This window comes from Desmodus rotundus, chromosome 3 (genome assembly GCF_022682495.2).
Source record: "Desmodus rotundus isolate HL8 chromosome 3, HLdesRot8A.1, whole genome shotgun sequence".
Classification (NCBI taxonomy): domain Eukaryota; kingdom Metazoa; phylum Chordata; class Mammalia; order Chiroptera; family Phyllostomidae; genus Desmodus; species Desmodus rotundus.
In genome coordinates this window covers 85,604,304-85,623,353 of record NC_071389.1, presented here as the reverse complement: position 1 = coordinate 85,623,353, position 19,050 = coordinate 85,604,304, and the positions used below count along the sequence as shown (strand labels likewise).

General features: G+C 40.4%; 1 protein-coding gene across 3 annotated transcripts in view; it reads right to left on the bottom strand.

Annotated features, from left to right (window-relative positions):
- Positions 1 to 19,050, bottom strand: part of DSP (desmoplakin) — a 40,419-nt gene that overhangs the window by 7,961 nt on the left and 13,408 nt on the right. For all 3 annotated transcript variants that reach the window (XM_053920362.2, XM_045189098.3, XM_053920361.2), the window contains exons 3-22: positions 18,214 to 18,362; positions 17,358 to 17,532; positions 13,639 to 13,767; positions 12,675 to 12,725; positions 11,611 to 11,772; positions 10,913 to 11,017; positions 9,970 to 10,065; positions 9,556 to 9,681; positions 8,857 to 9,009; positions 7,736 to 7,890; positions 6,819 to 6,945; positions 5,836 to 6,037; positions 5,338 to 5,564; positions 4,476 to 4,642; positions 3,893 to 4,031; positions 3,132 to 3,325; positions 1,941 to 2,103; positions 1,383 to 1,466; positions 839 to 946; positions 169 to 267 (exon numbers count right to left, since the gene is read on the bottom strand). In XM_053920362.2, the coding sequence (XP_053776337.1) occupies positions 169 to 267; positions 839 to 946; positions 1,383 to 1,466; positions 1,941 to 2,103; positions 3,132 to 3,325; positions 3,893 to 4,031; positions 4,476 to 4,642; positions 5,338 to 5,564; positions 5,836 to 6,037; positions 6,819 to 6,945; positions 7,736 to 7,890; positions 8,857 to 9,009; positions 9,556 to 9,681; positions 9,970 to 10,065; positions 10,913 to 11,017; positions 11,611 to 11,772; positions 12,675 to 12,725; positions 13,639 to 13,767; positions 17,358 to 17,532; positions 18,214 to 18,362 (2,811 nt within the window). The remainder of the gene's footprint in view (positions 1 to 168; positions 268 to 838; positions 947 to 1,382; positions 1,467 to 1,940; positions 2,104 to 3,131; positions 3,326 to 3,892; positions 4,032 to 4,475; positions 4,643 to 5,337; positions 5,565 to 5,835; positions 6,038 to 6,818; positions 6,946 to 7,735; positions 7,891 to 8,856; positions 9,010 to 9,555; positions 9,682 to 9,969; positions 10,066 to 10,912; positions 11,018 to 11,610; positions 11,773 to 12,674; positions 12,726 to 13,638; positions 13,768 to 17,357; positions 17,533 to 18,213; positions 18,363 to 19,050) is intronic.

Here is a 19,050-nt window from a genome sequence, read left to right as displayed (position 1 = left end):
GGAGCATGGGACTAACGCCAGGCTTATAAGGAAACTGTGTATATTATACTAATTGTGTAGAGAAAACATAGTTTTACCAGTAAGTATGCCCAAATCCATGTTACAATGAGGCAGTAACAATAAGTTCTACTCTATTTTTTGATGCTTCAAGGAAAATAAGTAAATTACCTTCAGATCTTCCAAACTCTTCAGCATCTCACTTAAGAATCTGTAATAGTCTCCAGACTTTGTAAGTAGTTCTATGTATCGAGAATGCACATCTGCGGCCTTGGAGAAACGGAGTGGAAGAAGAAAAAAAAGGTATTACATTCCAAAAAAGGCCATATGCAAGTTGACCGATTTTGTCTCCTAAAACAATGAAATAGTAAAATTATAATTTAAAGAGTGAATTCTCTTCTTTCATGCACGGTAATGCCAAATTCTAGCAATACATCAAAATAAAGACCTAAAACATCCTCACGACTTCAGGGCGTTTCCCTTAAGTCTCCTGACAAGTGATGTTCTCTGACATCTTTGGGAAAAAGTTATCTTTTAAAAATCTACAAGGTATTTTTTATTTTAAAAGTCTCCCTCATTAAATCCAGCATTTAAGCCTATTTTATGCAAAGATTCTAATATATGGACAACAGATGCAGACATCTACTGACCATTCCTAAAATGCATCACATACTGATGTCTCACACTAGACGGAGCATAACCTACTACTGGATCTTTCTGAGTGGATACTCTGTAACACGAGATGAGTTTAGGGACTGTTGGTAAGACAGGAAGAGGACAGGTAAAAGGGAAGAGGCAGAAGGAAGGGCAGGCCCCAAGAGATATGTAATGATATACCTACCTCTTGCAGAATCACCCCAGAGGGAGATTGAACCATGGTCCTCTTAATAGGTATGTTCAGTAAAGTTTCCAGTCCTGAGGTGTATGATGCCAGCTGGAGTTCATAATCCTGAAGAATAATCAAGTTTAAGAAAAACATACTTAGTGAACTTAAAAGGAGTTACTGATACCTACACTTCCACAATTTCAAATCATCAAACTATATTCCTAATGACCTACCCCAAAGGCTCTCATTATACAGCGAGCGCCCAAGCAGCAAATATTGCATTATTAACCCTCGCAGAACATCTTTGCAGGCTAACTGGAGAGTTCTGCACATGCCACCACTCTAAAGAATGAAGACCAGTTCGTTCCCACAGATACTGCCAATGTGTAATGAATTCAAGTTAATGGATAACAAATTTTTATGGTTTTCTCAGGAGAGAATATATGAAATCCATAATTGCTATCCTCAAGAAGTTTATCATCTTGAAAGTAAGTCAGAAAATAATGCAGTTAATAATATTCTTGATGAAATACCAACATTCTTTGTGAAACCAGCATACCTTAATTGAATTTGCACAAAGTTCCGCAACTTTTTGTACTTCTTCTGCTTTGTCTCGTTTGCCAGAAATTTCATTATGCAAGTTCTATATAAAAATAAAATATTATTTACAAGTGTTAAAGTGTATATATATTTTAAAATAAATGTTATTTCACTCTCTAACCACTGTTGTATTTTTTTTCTCTCAGTTTATTACTACATGTACTGACCTCTCACATTCTCGCAGTTCAACCTTAAGAGATGAGCATATGTTCTATTCAGAAAAGAGAACAAAGTTCTTCAACTTACTAGCTACCTAAAAGGTTACTTTCTAGTCAGAATTCTTTTCTGGTCCTTTTACCTCAATTTATAAAAATACTTTAGTACATTACATTATTTCTGTATTCATAATTGCATTTCTTTGTAAATATCTCAATCGTCTCTCTCTGGGCAGCCTTTAAACATTCACAATATAGGCCTGTAATATTAATCATTTCAAACCTAGGCACTGCTATGAAAACCAAAGGAAAATACAGCTTACACCCAAATAATTTGAAACAGATGACAAGTTGAGTTTTACCTTCTGCTCATTCAAAAATCGCATGACTGTGTTGGAATCTCCAAACTTCATGGACTCTAGGGAATCCTGGCGGCGTTTGGCCTCATAGAGCCACTTGCAGAAAGTCTGATAGTTATCACGGTAATTCCTCAGTTGCTTGATTTGTTTCTCCAGGTCCCATAATCTAGGGGAAATGCAGGTGAAATTATTAAAATTGTTAAAGCACTGCTATTGTCTCTCAAAGTATTGAACATAAAGTTACCATATGACCAAGCAATTCCACTTGGCATATACCCAAGAGAAATGAAAACATACATCCACATACAAACTTATACATGAATGTTCATGGCAGGATTTTTCACAAGAGTCAAAAACTGCAAACAACCCAAATATCCATCAGCTGATGAAAGGATAAAAAAAATATGGTATATATCCATACATAAAATATTATTCAGCCATAAAAAGGAATGGAGTACTGACACATGCAATACCATGCATGAGCCTCGAAAACACCATGCTAAGTGAAAAAGCCAGTTACGAATGACCGTGTGTTGTATGATTCCATTTATATGAAATACCCAGAACAGGCGAATCTATACAGACAAAGTCGGGAGGTAGTGATGGCTAGTGGGTATAGGGTCTCTTTTTGGGGGTGATGTAAATGTTCTGAACTCAGATTGTAGTGATGGTTACACAATTCTGAATACTCTCAAAACCACTGAACTGTACACATTAAATGGGTGAATTGTATGACATGAATTACATATCAATAAAGACATTTTTAAAAAGCAGTACTAGTAAAATGAACTACAAGCAAGATTCAGAAGATATTTTTTAAACCCTCATGTGCAGTAAGGCATTTCTTTTGTTAAGATTTAATTTTTCACAAACTTTTACTGAAAAAGCATCTACTTCCTCCAACAGTCATGACAAGAGCTTGTTTATAGGGCACAAAAGAGCATGAGTACAAAATAGCACTTCTACTATTTCTCAAAGAACCTGCATGGCACCTGGCATGAGTAGATCAAGCTTGGCTATTGTGATGCACTGTCTTTCCATTTCCAACAGAGCTGCCTTTAGGCAGTCCATAAATAGAACGCCTGTACTAACTTACATACAAAACAGAACCATTACTTTTTTATAGTGATTATTTCAAGTGACGTTATCTTAGGAACAAACAACGGGAAGAAAGTGTGGGAGAGGTCAGCATACCTATAGTCTATCTGTTTATCTATTCTCTGCCAGCGATCTGTCAGCTGTGTGACTTTTATACTGAACTTGCCCAGATCCAGGTCATGAAGTGGATACTGCTGTGAAGTCTGGGAGTAGATCTGCTGGGCTTTCTGCAGTTCTGTCTTCATGGTGGCCAACAATGACTTCTTCAAGTTCAAGTCATTTTTAATTTTCTGTCATCAGAGAAAAAAAGGATACAAATTCATCTCATCTCCTACTTCATTCCTCACTGCAAATCACCAAACTAAAAAAACTTATAAAACTTTTTCAATTGTTCATATCTTTAAGTCATAATCAATTCAGGAAAATATATTTACTGATTGCATTTCCCAATATTTGTGCCAGTGATTTAGTTCCTTGTGCTATCCCATTGAAAAAAAAAATGAAATGTGTAAATTAGTTTCAGAAATGCTAAATATTACACTCTACTCCATTCCTGAATAATTATGACATATATTAATGTATTAATGGTTCTGAGGAGTCCTACAGTAAAGAAACCAGTTTAATTACGTTTAACTAAGCATTCCCCAGACTAGTCTCACCACAAATTACTTTCTCACACAGTTCCTACTAACACACTCTGGAAAAAGGTGTACTAGAGATACTTATTATCAACATGTGTGGTCAATGAAGTCTGGTAATCCTCAAAACTCATGAAAACTTAGTGAAGCTTTATCGTTGGGGACTGAGTCCTGAATTACCTCCTATAAATTGGCTACTGTTACATCCCTTCATATTACCTTCAGTCCACAGCGGTACGCTTCCACCTTGTCCAGATCCAGGTAGACCGTTTCTTCTTCAGTGAGTCGGGCTTCGTAAACCTTTAACATGTCCTCTGTCTGGAGAATGGCCTGCAATAGTGCTCGCACTGCACATAGGCTGTAAGGAGCAAAAGAGGCAAACGGTATTGCTGGTGACTTCATTAAACTCTGAACATCTGGCTCCTGCCACTATTAGGGAAACGGAACAACGTGAAAGCAGGTAATTTATTTTGCCTAGTTTATAAGCCGAAGGAGCAATACATTCTCCCTACCCCCATGCTTCAGACCACCATTTTGCACTAGCTGGAGAATTCCAAGTCCTGGCCCTGAAGTATACCTTAAATGTAATACACCCTAGATCTGAAAACAGTGGAATTAACACCCTTATCTATAGGACCCTCCCTCAAAAGCACAGAAGACAGTGAAGCCTTAAGTGAAACAGAAACTGTAAAGCAACAGATTCAGCAAGCCAAGCATATAAAGAAGACAATATTTTGTATTGTCTGGCAAAATAAAGTTTGAGCAAACCAAAAGGTCTGAGATAAGTATGAGTTGTAATTACCTATTTAAGTAGCCATCTGTAACGCCATTGATATTTTCCAGTTTCTGAAACAGCCCAAATATCTCATTCTGTAAATAGCAATATTTTTCCGAACCTCTGAAATTAGCCAGCATATCTTTAAGCTGGTTGAGAACTTCAGCAATTGCTTGAGAATCATTCTGCACACTCTGTCGAAAAAGAAGGCAAGCTCTTTTAATTTAGCTGTGATCCTTGTGATCATTTTTGTCTTTAAAAACTTCACTAAATGTAAAGGATTCGATAAAAAGACTGACTTGACCTTTGCCTTCCTTCTTCAGGGAGGCCCTATCAGCACTGTGTAACTGTGAACCCTTATTTAGAATTTAGACTGTGCATATTGCAACGTAGTGCCCAGCTCTGGCTGGGCAGAGCAGATCACTCACCTTCGAGCTACAACACCTGGGCTGTGGTCCCAGCTCCATCAGTGGCTTTGAGTTTTTACTCTACCAACCAACTCTCTCAGTGCCAGTTTCCTGTCCATAGATAAAGATAATTCCACCTGTCTAGTCCCTATCATAGGTTGTTTTAGGCGGAAGCCAAATTAATGTTTGTGAAAACTTTTGAAACGAACAAAGTACTATATGGCACAAAGGAGAAACACGGTAGCCTGATTCTGCAACCCACAAACTCACGGGAAAGGTGGCTTAATCCCCAGCTTGATGAACATCTACAAATTTGGAAGGATGGGAAAGAAAAAAAATCATGCTAGAAACCTTTTTTATCAAAAATTAATGTTTCTTGCCTATGAATATGTAAACCAGGCAGGGTATTTTTTCTGTTGTTGTTAGGTTGCAGATAAATATAAACATACCTGGAATCAGGCACAATATTAATGGATACCTACCTTTAGCTCATTTATTTTCAAGGTGATATGGTGAGATGACCCTTGGTCTGCCAGAAGAATGTTTTTAAGAGCCATCCTCCCCTCGCAAAGCTCCATCTGCCTACGAATCTTCTGGAGCTCCACCAGCATCCATGTCTCCTGCTTGTCATTTTCTCTATTGGTTTCAATTACTTTATTATGGTTGACATCTTGGCAGGAACCAATATGCGTGATTTCAGTTGTGCTTACTGTAAAAATATGTTTGGACCACAAAAATCAGAGAATTCCCAGTTAGAAGGGCGCTAGGCCTCAAAAAAAAAAAAAAAAAAAAAAAAAAAAAAAGCCACACTGCACAAAGGTATGCTACTTCATTTGTTTTGATTCTGAAAATTTATCATGTAAATGAATTTTAATATATAATTTTTCAAAGAAAGGATTCTGAAACTAGTTTTATGCCTACTACTCTCTCTTGAAAACTGCACATATGGTTGATGCAGGAGAAAGATGCTCCAAACCAACCTGTCTGGTGCTGATGGTGGCCAGGGAGCTGAATGACCAGTGTCTGGTAGTGCTTCTGGGCATCCGTGAACTGTGTCTGCATTTTCCGCTTGTCGTCATCTCCAAACATCTCTGAGCCTTGGCTATTTGTGATGAACTCTTGGTAATGAGACTCAAGGTCGGTTAGTGTCTTCTGGTAATCTTCCTTCCGCATTGTTCTCAGCTGGAAGTAAACCAGGTAGAAGTGATACAGGGTTCTCCCCACCGTGCAACCAAGAAAAAGTCTGCTGAGAAACTCCCTGTGTGAGACGGGGCTGGCGGCATCGCTCATCACAGCCCATTGAGATAGAAAAGGTCTGAGGGTATGGACATTGCTCCTAAGAAACGTAGCAATGGGTTGCTGATTTTTCCCCCTACGTAATTTTATTCTTCGAAGGGAATATTATTCAAAAGCCCCAAATGTGGAGCAAGTCACAGCAAAGCTGTTCTGACTAAAAAGAGAAAAGGTTACAGAGAGCCAAAAGTCGCCCATTTCATGCCCCTCTGAGCACTGCCATCCCAGTCATCCTGAGAGGACCCCAGCACCTGGGATTCTTAGACCCCAATTCGAACATCACTGATCTTGAGTAACTAGTGCTTTGATGTTCTTCCAAGAATTCTATTCCAACTTTTACTTCTGTGATCACCAGTCAATAACCGATGACCTAACTTTTCATTACACCTAAGAAGACTAGGATCCAGAATATTGAAGGACCATGTTGCTTTTCCATGGGTACTACTAGTCTGTCAGGTAATTTTAATGAGTCTTGTACCCACAGCCACATGTGAGTTCCTCCCACTGTATATTGGACAGACCAGAACCTCTATGGCAGGCTAAGCTGATTCTCTCAACGAGCTACAACAGCATTAGCTGTATCACTAGAAAGTCTGACTGGCCGAGACACACACTGTGGGGAGTAGCTTGGTGCCTCTTCCAGGCAGCCTGGACGGTCCTGGGGACATACCTTGGCAATAGTCATGGCCCTGATTTTCTCGATGTCAATCATGCAATAGTGCCAGGACACCAGGCTCTTCATGTTGATGTAGAGTTGGTTCCACAGAGCCCAGATGGCTTCGTAGTATTGCTCAATCCTAGGAAGCACAAGGGGAAAACACGCTGAGCCTGGGGTTCAAACTGTGTTCCACATGGGAAACCTGGCTGTGCACACTGGACCGCACGAAAAACTACCGAAACGGGTGAATGCATTATCTTGAAAACATTCAATGTTGCAATGCATTTGGCCTAACTTATCTTCCAAAAGCACATTCTCAATGATCTATATTAGTATAGAGAGTGTGAATCATTTTGATCAGAATACACAGTATGATTTTTTGGCGTACGTTGTTTGCAGAACACACATTTTAACTGAGGGAGGTCTGCCGCTGGGTAAGGCTACAGGGAGAGTGTGGTCACGGAAGGCTGACGGCTGCTGGAGCCTGGAAATTACGCTGCACTCCCTATTCTGAGGGTGCTGAAGATTTCCACAACTAGTGGTTTACAAGAATCTGCCACGGACAGTTTGTAAAATGAATGTTCCATCTATCAATGAGCGAATATTGACCTTAAGTGCATTTTATATTTGCGGCTACATTCAAAATTACTGATTGTCTAAGGGAAGAACTTTGGAACAATGCCTTTTAAATATATGACAATGACAAACCCCAGTCCTCCTACAGTCAGACGTTATTTTTTATCCTCCCACAATAACTATAGTATCTGCAACACAAAATTGTAAGACAATGTGAGGGGACCTTCATAAGGTTCTTTTGGGAGGATGGAGTTACAGCAGCAAATGGTGTGTCTGAGTTTTTTGTATAGGCATTTGCCCATTTCTCCCCACTCCCATTCAGGTCACGGTTCCAAGGAACTTCAACAACTTACTTGCCAGCGAGGTCCACAGCCAGAGGATTCGGAGGAGGAATAATCAGACTGACAGAGGGCACGAGCATGTCCACGCCTCCCGGGCCGGTCACGTACCACTTGCTGCGCTCATTGTTGTCCTTCAGGATGCACTCATCGCCTTTGTGCACGATTTTCTGTAAGGCAAGCAACCGCGGGTTTTGGCTTTATTCATGAGTACATGTTTTCATCGTCTTTCTCAAAGACAGAAACAGAGATGAAAACATACAAACTATTTGAGCTTTTACCTTATTAGTTTCTCCTCAAAGATAATCTTTACACAACCCAACCACACTGATGTTTTACATAATACCTGTGAGCCTGAAAGGAGTGTATAAGTGAATTAGGTGAAATAATTTTCCAAAGATAGCCAGAGGAACCCATTAATAAAGTAAGAAATCCTTTTGTAAAAGTAATAATCACCACATAGCTTTTCTTTGTTTGTGACTTAATGTTTTATGTATTAGATTTTAGTGTGTGGGAGTTGCTTGTCTCATTCATTTGTTCATAAAAATTTTTAAATAAAAAAATTCGGGTAGCAGGTCCTCAGAAAAGTAACTTTCTAAATTAACTCCAATACCTAAATGGCTTCTTTTCTAAGTTAACTCTATATAGCTTCTTAAAATGGATACTTAAAATATGACAACTATCTTAACTGGTGAAATGTAACAAGCTTGATATTTACGTACTTCCATCTCCGTTTTAACTTACTTTTTACTTTGTATTTACCACAGGGCCTGGAGCAGTGATACGCTCTATGCTGCATAAAATCTGCACTGACATTGACTTCATAGGCAGCAGAAAGGTAACAGGCTTCATTTCTTTTATGTTAGAAGTTTAAAGATAAATAAGTTTTGCACATTAGAGGGAAAAAAGTATGAAGACTCAGAATAGTTTAAACATGAGCCCTGTTTCACCACTGACAACTGTCACGGGACTCAGGACAAGCTGCTGCTTGTTCAGCACTTGCTGCTTTGTACACGAAAGAAAGAACTTTAGCATGGCTCTCACAGAAGCCTACGTTAGGTTCTGCTCTTTTGACAAAAATCTACACATAGAGGAAAGGAAAGCTTTGGTATCGCTCTGCGTAGGTGAGCACCCACCTGGTCTTGTTTGTAGTCACACAGAGCCCTGAGAATAATGGGTTTACTGCTTCTGTAGTCTGGGTTACGCGGTTTCAGCTGCACAATCTTCTTGGACTTGTTCACCAAGTTCTGCACCTGACGCTTGTATTCGTGTATTTTCTCTCGTTCTTTCTGCAATTGCAAATAAAAATCATACTTTAACATAGATACTTTGAATTTTTATAATTTCTTCAAATAACATTAATATAGCTGTTATGACATTACAAATGAGATATTGCTATAGTTGCATTTGCTATAAAAAGCTACAAAACCATCCATCTTCAGAGACTATGGGAACCTTTCATAATAAGTGACTCCAGAAGCTACATAGCCGTGAATTAAGTGGGCAGGAAAGAACCTCACTATGTAAAAGACATTGATAGAACTTGAAGTATGCTTTTCCAAAGGAATTTTCATGTTATTCTCTCTGTTTTGTTTTGAGCAATAGTAATTGTGTTAGCAAAAACAATTTTCAACATTAGCTGAGCCTGTAAAGAAATTTATTTTGAGAAAACCAAACACTTTTTGGCTTTTCTCAAAATATGAGAAAATGCTATGTGAGCTTTGGGCACAGGTTGTAATACACAACAATGCTAAACAGCAGGCCGTGCCACGCTGGTCAGGGGCATTTTATCCCCCCTGTGTAAGGCTGCCGGGGGCCTGGGTCAGAGACGATACCTCCAGGTCCTTGATCTGGTCCAGCAGGCGCTGCAGGGGCATGTTCTTGTCACAGGGGTACTTCTTCCTGATGGAGTCTTGAAGGCCCTTCAGGTAGGCTTCTGTTGACTGGGCCTCTTCAAAAAACTATTAAGAACGAGAGTGATCCCGTGTCAATGAAAAGCAACTCAATGAGCAACATCATCCACTATTTCTATTTCAAGGACTGTCTTCCCTAAGAGTCTATTTTGATAGGTGGCGAAAGAAAAGATTAGAGCAGAACGTACATTAACCTACCAATCTACATTATTCTAAACTAAAAACCAACAAGTAGTACTTAGGCAGTACTTTGAAGATTGTTTTCAGTACTTTTAAAACAACTAAAAGATAAGGAATTAAGACCTAAAAGACAATGAAATCATTAAGTATAAAAACCTGAAAGTAGGCAGCGTTTTCTTTGAGATGGACATCGATGCATTTGGTGATCTGGAGAATCCAGCTCCACTGTGTCTGAAGAGTATCCATGTACGCCTGAAACAGGAAAACACCAGCTGTCTCACCACCGCTCAGACACACAGAGGCAGGCATCTGTTCTTCAACAGGTATGTGAGCTTAAATGAGGCTATGAAACATTTTTTATCTAATTCCACATCAAGCAAACTTTTTTCCAAATATTAAAAACAGAATTCTCCAACAGGGAATTCTTGGTATACTAGAAATTAAACTTGCAAACCCAGTTTTAACAAATAGATACCATTAGGAGTATCATTCAAAATATTCACCCAAATGGCACAGCTATTGACTGATCTGAACAGACACCGGGACAGTCCTGGAGCAGGGTTCCCCCACCACACTCTGTTCCTAGCTCCCAGGGAGGTCCAAGGCACCCTTGTGGAAGGGTTGAGGGGCTTAAGGCAATGACTCTTCCTAACTGATAAGGAAATATGCACATTTTTTAAACAACCAACGTGACCATACCAGTGCCAACGGCTAATGCACGGCCAACAGATGGCAGTCTAAGACAGAGGTCAGCAAACTACAGCCCCAGGGACCACACCTGGCCCACCTGCCTGCGCGTATAGACAAAAGTTTTATTGGAACATGGTCACGCTTACTCATTTATGTATTGCTATGGTTGTTTTCTCCCTGCAGTGGCAGGGCTAAATAATTTCAACAGAGACCGGATGGCCAGCAAGCCTAAAATATTATTTGGTCCTTTCCAGAGACTGTCAAGCCCTGATCTAGGGTATTGATCTCAAAATATAAAATAAACTTGTCATGGCTTTATGATGAGTAGGAATCATTCATTTGTATAGACTTACTTTATGAAAAGTTTCCCTTTTTTTCCTAATAAAAATGTAAATCTCATGAAGCCTACCTCAATTTTGTCTGAAGCTGGATGCTGATTGAGGACAAGTTGGTCACTTTCTTGTTTAAGCTTATTGAGCTCCTTTTCCTTAACTTCCAGTTGACTCATGCGTATCTGTGAATGAAAGAAAAACAAATCCTTCAGAGTAAGTCACCACTGGCCTTCCAGCATTTCCATCATTGGATGTTAAATATAAAACTTTTTTTGGGAAATGGACAATGCCAAAGAATACTGGTATGTTTTCTTCAAGAATTCTAGCTTTTTCTTTTTCTTTTTTTTTTTTTTGCCCTGGCCAAGTAGCTCAGTTAGTTATAGCGTCATCCTGATACGCCAAGGTTGGGGGTTTGATCCCTGGTCAGGGCACATACTAGAAGCAACCAATGAATGGACAAATAAGTGGAACAAAAATTCAATGTTTTTCTCTCTCTCTCCTCACTCATTCCCCAAGATTAATAAAAAATAAAAATAGGGAAAAAAACTTTATTAAAAAAAAGTAGACTCGTAGCATTTTTTAGATGGAACAGGATGTTTGAGATCTTCCAGTATGTGGCTGATGCTGGAAGGATTTTCATGACCATTTTAACATAGGCTGAATTATAATTGGCTGATAAATTATTACAAGTCCATTGACCCCCCACCTCCTAGGCCTCTGAAGTGGCAGCCTCAAGGCAAGCATTTACAAACACGGGGGTGGGAGGCGAGCTTACAGAGAAGGCCTCTTGTTTCTGAGCGATGTTGGTGTTCTTGTCACTCCAATCGAAGAGCAGCTCCTCCTCCTCACAGTCATTGATCCACATGATCTCGCGGTAGGCGGCCAGGATGATGTTCTGCAGCTGTCGCAGGTGTTCCATTCTCTCAGAGGATGCTTTCTGCACAGGACGTTCAAAAGCAGCATTAGGATAACAATATGCAGATTAATGGTATTCTCTGCAGATTCCACAGATACACCCATGTGGTCCCTTTTATCAAAAAAAAAGCACAAGAATCAGTAAAATGTTAACCTCCTACATTCACTGACCACCTGGTATGGGACTCATCCAAACTTATGATGAACAAAGGAGCAATTTTAGATTTGGTGAAACACCTAATCCGGATGGGTCTGGATTCAGATACTGATGTTTGAGTTCAATAACTAGTTTTAAACTATAAAGGGGAAATGGGATTCTTAAAAAAATAAAGCAAGCTTTCTCTGCCCTCTCCCAAGCCCCCAAAATTCAAGGTGCCATCAGTCAAACCCTAGACCTAATAGGAAACTGTTGTGTCACTAGTAGCCACATTATTTAAAAAGTAGCACTGCCAATAAGAAAATATCGAAAAAGTAAAGATGGGGCAATACAAATAGGCAGAAGAATGAAAATATTACTTCTTATATGTCAAGTAAGTGGTTCAGAATTTATCATGAAATGGTCTAGAAAACCTCTATCTACCTCATAAAGATTGCAATTCACAAATGGAAAAGCTTTATTGTTTTAACTGCAAGTATTTAACGAGTGCTATTGATGTGACAATTTGCAAATAGAACAGCACTCAGTACTGTCTTCAGAAAAACATTTTTAAAATTCGGTTCTGAAGGAAACTTCAGCAGCAAACATGAAATTAGCATCTCCAAGCCCCTGAGCATACTTCCAGGTACTTGCAGAGTCATCAGGTGGAACAGAGTCATCAGGTGGGACACCGAGCAGGTGCCTTACCCGATGGCACTCTATTGTTATGGAGCTGAACTGAACTGAACTGAACTGAACGCGGAGACTTCAGAAATAGGTTGGCTTACCAGCAGGTTTTCATACTCCCCCTCCAACTGGTAGATGGCAGCTTTCTCGCGCTAGAAGGTGACAAACAGCAGGTAATGATTTCATTCCCCTTGTGGTTTTGCAGAGAAACAGCTGCCCCTCTAAACCTCCTTTTTGTCAGACACTGATTTTATACCCTTTGCAAGAAAGACTTTTCCCTGGGAAATTTTTCACTCACAGCGATCTTTCCCCCATTGGTCTGAAGGCAAACCCTCAATGGCCTGGCAGTGCCATCTCCACAGGTGAAGACCCGATCACTGCCACCTACAGACTCGCTTGTTACAAAATTGTGAAAGTTTGAAAATATGATTTCAGACTCCCTAGGGTCTTAGGGAAAATCAGTCAGAGAGGCAAGCGGACAAAAGTTAAGGCAAAAAAAGAAAGCCAGAAGAAGAAGGGATATGAATAGCTCTAAGTTAAAAAAAAAAAAAAGTATAGAAATCTGGGAAGAACTGAGCACTTAAAATTGGATGACTATTTTATGTTGTAGTTCTCCCCCCAGCTTCAAGTCAGTCTTTTCAACAAAGGACAGGTATCAGGAGGAGACCTAACTTTTCCCAGTAGAGATGCATTTTAATTACCATAGAAAAGAATTCACCAAGGACATAAAATGGTATGATTGTCAGATTTTCTCTACTTGAAGGAGTGCTCTGCATTCTGCAGAAAAGAACTACCACCCCCAAAATACTCATTTACAAACTACACACAAATGAGTGTTTGTTTGCCCTTAGCCTTTTGTTTAACTGCCCCCCCCAGTGCTAACAATCTCCAGTAGATCTACTGAATTCTACTTCCCCATTTATAAAATGGGATTTTAAAAAATTTCCAGTCATTTGGGAAAGTACTCACAGACTAATGTCTCAGACAAAACTGCCTGGAATCAAGTAATTATACAACCCTTCACTATGCTTTCTGGAGACTCTAAAATGAAACACTCCGAAGTACCAGGTCGGCTTTCATTTTGTCCAGCTGCCAGTGGTATTCCTCAATGGCATTGTGGACGCTCCTGTGGTTGCTGATGCTCTGCTCCACTGAGGCCGGGTCCATGCCCCAGGACAAGGCGTCCATGTCCACCTGCCGAGGGAGAGAGTGGCCTTCGTTTCTGATCCTGTGCCTCCGACACATCTTACCTGCAGCATCAGGGGTCAGAGTGCCAGAGACATACACAGCTTCATCTACATCAACCTGAAGATATAAATACCCAATACTGAAACAAAAAAAAGTATTTTAAAGGCTTGGGATTTCCGAACAGCTAATGGGGACTGCCAAAAACTTGCTTCAACTTGTCTGACCTCAGCTCAAGACGGGCTGAGAGGGGATTCAGAAATGAGATTCGTGAAGCCTAGATCATGTCCTCTGATGCCAAAAAATCCGCATATGCACATGCAGGTGGCATATGTATGTGTACAGTGTGAGGGCATACCTACTTACTACACCTAACACATGGCATGGTATAAAATACTGGTAAGTTTCTATAGTCCGTCATTTTTACATGGGCATCAGAAACAGTCCTATAGTACTTCCCAAGCTGAATAGCTAACCTAATGTTGTTTTTCTTTCAATTATTTTGAGTAATATAATTGTTAACTCTTTAAATCCAGCATTTACTACTAACCTTTCAGGATGCCCAACTCCCTATGGCCCGTTTCAAAGAAAAGTTACAACCTACATGCAATGCCTGAACTTCAATTAATGTTGGCAACATTGAAATTGTGGACTTACATTAACTTTTTAAAAATTGAATCTAACTTCCTATTTTGTCTCCACTACTTCAAATTTAAGAATGCTTCGTCATAAGAATCACATACTTTATTCCACAAATTTCATGCTGTGGCAAGTCTATCATCTCATCTTCCTTTTGCACGAGCTCAGGTAAATTTCCAAATCATCCGTGTCATCTCCAGGACGTGCCAAGGGCAAACATCCCAGTCTCATATTACAGCAAGAACATAACACACATTGTTCTACGCCACATCCATGTTCTGATGTACTTGGCAAGCTTTCAGAAAGGGGAGCCATTTCAGAGTCAGACAACATAAATGTACCCAGGACTTTGATCCTTCCCTCCCACAGCTCATTTTGGCTTTAACAGAAACAGGTGAGTGCACTGGGACATGAATAAGACGGCCAGGCTCCCGCTCAAGCCCCTCATTACCACCCAGGTGTATAGTATCTGACTGGTCCATCAGCAGAAACACAAGTCAGGGAAACAAAACAAAAACCCGGCACGAGAGATGTGTAACTGCCTACTGACTGACATGCTGGGGACCCTGCCCTCTTATCAGCTGGGCTCTGCGGCTCAGTCTCCTGGGAATGAGAGGAAGAGTTCAAGCTATGCTTTGGGGGAGAAGGGATAAGAAGAAAGGGGCCCAAGAGAAACAAATGAGCAATAAGTGATAAAACTGCATAGTTCTTTTGAAACCATAGGGGCCACCTGATCTGAAAAGCATCACTCATCAACTGTTAGAAAATGCTTCCAACACAACAGAAAACCGAGTCCATGTGATAATGCCATTTTCCAAAATTTTAAAATGTTGAGCCTTTGGTACAAGGAAATTCTTACAAAGCTGCCCCCAACCGTGAATAGAGAAAGTGACAAAATCACTCTGGCTGGTGTAGCTCAGTGGATTGAGTGCGGGCTGCGAACCAAAGGGTCGCCAGTTTGATTCCCAGTCAGGACACATGCCTGGGTTGCAGGCCAGGTCCTCAGTATGGGGTGCACAAGAGGCAACCACACATTGATATATCTCTCCCTCTCTTTCTCCTTCTCTTCCTCTCTATCTAAAAGTGAATAAATAAAATCTTAAAAAAAAAAAAAAAAAGAAAGTGACAAAATCTGAGTTGTCATTTTACGTAACTGTGATACTAAAAAGAAATTAGGGAATTCGACGTTTCATAATTTGGTTGAAAGGCTGTTTAACCTGACGACCCCATCTCTAAGATGCAGTGCAAGCCCCATCAGGCCTTCCTCTGCCCTCTCCATCCCACAGGTACCGAGGCAGCACCCCCTTCACCAGTGCTGAGCAGGGTTCTATTACAGCTCCAACACAGTACTTAACCCCACTCTGCTCTGCACAGAGGCTTGACATTTGGTGTATGTGTCTTGTTTTCTTCAATAATATTCATTTCCAGGGCCATGGAACATAATTTTTGAACCCTCAATTTCTGGCCTGGTACCAATACCTATAAAATGCTCAGAAAAATAGGTGTTTGGAAATTAGAAAGGAATTCCACAATGTATACAAGTGCTGAATCACGACGTTGCACATCTGAAACTCATACAATATTGTATGTCAATTATACCTAAACTGAAAAAAAACCCCAAACATTAGAAGGGAATTTGAAAACACGCAAAAAGGTTTGTATTTAGGTGTTTGGGATCAATAACTTACTTTTAGCCTATCTTCTGTAATAGTGTTGCATAGTTCTTATAATAAGCGGGAGAAAAAGTTGACTAAATAAATGGGTGTTTACTCCCATACGCCCTCACCACTTAGGAAAATACACACAGAAAAATTTTTAAGTCATCAAGAAACTTTAGAACCACTGCTAAATTGCTCCAAGAACAAGTAATAAAACCAATATTTCTGTCCAAACTGGTGTGGCTCAGTGGATTGAGTGCCAGACTGCGAACCAAAAGGTCGCTGGTTCAATTCCCAGTCAGGGCACATGCCTGGGTTGCAGGCCAGGTCCCCAGCTGGAGGCATGAGAGAGGCAAGCGATCTATGTATCTCTCACACAATGGCAGGTTGAAGTTTCTTTCCCTCTCTTCCTCTCTCTCTGAAAATAAATAAATTCTTTAAATTAAATAAACAGTTTCTTACAGCCATAACCACATTGCAAAGCAAATAGTCTCTCCACAACTTATCATTCTGACATAGGCACCTTCTCAGGACAAGGATGGTTCATTAGGTCAGGTTTTCATTATTGAATTCCCATCTACATGATTACGGCATATTTCTACTGCCACCTGTTCATTACAGCACATAATTACTACACAGAACAACAAAACAGTGATTAACACTGAAAAGCGCTTTGTGGACACTCTGGTTCTAGGGCAAGGCTCAGCACATGCTCCACTTGCCATCACTTCACTCCACTCCCACACCAGTGACGTCATGATTGCCCAAGACAGCTGACACTTTAAGAATACAAGGTCAGCAACCAATACGCCCCAACCAGAACATCCAGTTTTAGTGTGTTCCCAGGTCCTCCAAATTTGTTAACATTTCAAGTGAACTTCCACAACATTCTTTTTTTAAATACCTATCAATAACATAGACGAGATCAGTTACCACTGAAGTACAACAGTGAAGTTTTTAGCACATACAAGTTTTGCAGTTGTACACAATAAGAGTTAGTCAAAATCTACTAATTAAGTTATATACCTATTAAATATTACCTGTGTGATAAAGTATGATTATAAAGCAATGAGGCTGATTCCCTATGCCATACAAGGGGGGAAAAACCTTTTCATTCATTTAAAAATAGAAGTCCACTTTCAAACTGTATATGAGGACAATTCCAAAACCCTGCTGCTGAGGTCCAGAACACGCTGCATGTTCCTGACCGCTGGGCTGACCCTGCCTGTTCATACCCCGGGCCTACACAGACCTGGGATGTTTGAGAACCAGCCCCTGTCCCTCTGGACGCTGCTTACTTACCCTCTGCTGCCTTATCCACCCCAGACATTCACTGGTGACACGCTTGGTGAATTCATCCCACCCGGAGCCACTCTGGCAGGTGTACCCTCCACCACCCTTGGAGCTGGCCCTTCGGACTCGAGGGACACTGATGGCTTTACACAGGGCACGCATTTGCTCCTGGAGCTGCAGCAGTCTGAAAGGAAAGGAAAACAGCCCATGAGGATGTGTGCTGGGCAGATTTCCCCTTTCCTCAGTCGCTTTTGTGTCAGTACAGCGGTCACAAATGTGTTCTTCGAAGGATATTCTTCTTTACCACATGATGTGGATCTGAGCCACACTCAAAAACTTAAATGGTGTGATGCCTGAAGCCTGAAAATCATACACAGAATGTGCCACTGGCTTTGCCCAGCCTGGCCACACCTTGTGCTTTCTCTTGAATTTTAGGTACAATGAGAACAAAATCAGACTGCACATCTCTGCTTTAAGCTGAATTTCCAACTCTAAGACTCTCAATTTTGTTTTCAGTAAACTGAGCTTGACTTGATATTAGACTCTTAAAAGACAAATGCTGGGCCCAAGGCCTTTGGCCGTCCCCTCAAGGGAGGTACAGTTAACATAACAAACCAAACCCTTCAAAACAGGCACACTCTTTTGGCCAGTTCTGTTCAATTCTCACGACAGCTTTGTGAGTCCACAAGATGAAGGCAGTGGTTTAAATCAATTTGTATTAGAGAGACAGAAAGCTGCAAAATACCACGTATGTGAACCTGACCTTGTAAGCATCCGTGCTTCCTTCAAGGGAAGACCTGGGTCAAGGGATTGAGTGTAACTGGGCAAATGACATTCCTCTGCATTGGTGCTAACTGGGGAGTACCTTTTTTGATAAGCTTCGCAAGGCTGGCCCATCTGCCGCATCTCTCTGATCAAACTATCAGTAATTTCCATCTGGTCACTGGCCTGAGCAAAATACTCCTCCAGTTCTCTGCTCCGAGCCAGCTGTATTCCATCTCCATATTTCAGTTCCTGAAAGAAAGAATAAAGGAAGGTTCATTAGCCAAAATTTGCAGACTGTATTTTAAATTTTCGCCAGGCTTTTAAAAGTATGTCTACAGAATGCTAATCTTTCCCTCTCTTCTGTATCTTAAATGCCTATCTTTCATATTTACACAGAACTCTCATCTAATGGGAATATTACCATGGTAAGAACACTGTACCATTACCAAAAGGCCAAGGTCTTTTGCACACAAACTGAACTTTTCCCGCATCTTATGAGAAAATAATTTTTCAGTTCTTAGAAAGCTGTCTAATTCACTATACTGGGACAATTAATTTCCTTGTTTTGATGATGTATTAATTATGTGAGATGTCACCTTTGGAGGAAGCTGGGTGATGGGTACCCAAGACTGCTCTGTACTATTTTTACAACTTCTTGTGAATCTATAATTATTTCAGGGGCGTATGTGAGCTTTCTCTAGAATCTGAGAATTGCTGCTTTCATTTGGCTTCAGCCAAATGCCCCTTACTCCTCTAAACAGAAATGTTGCTGAATATAGTACATTTCCCTGACATCACTGCACCTCAGTGCATATAAGTAAAAATAAACTGAAAGCATGATGCCATGTAAATTTGTGGAACTACATGTAAAATGTATCCACAGCCACCACAAATGTTCTGGGCTGGGTGTATATGTGTTCAATGTGAAGTCACCGGT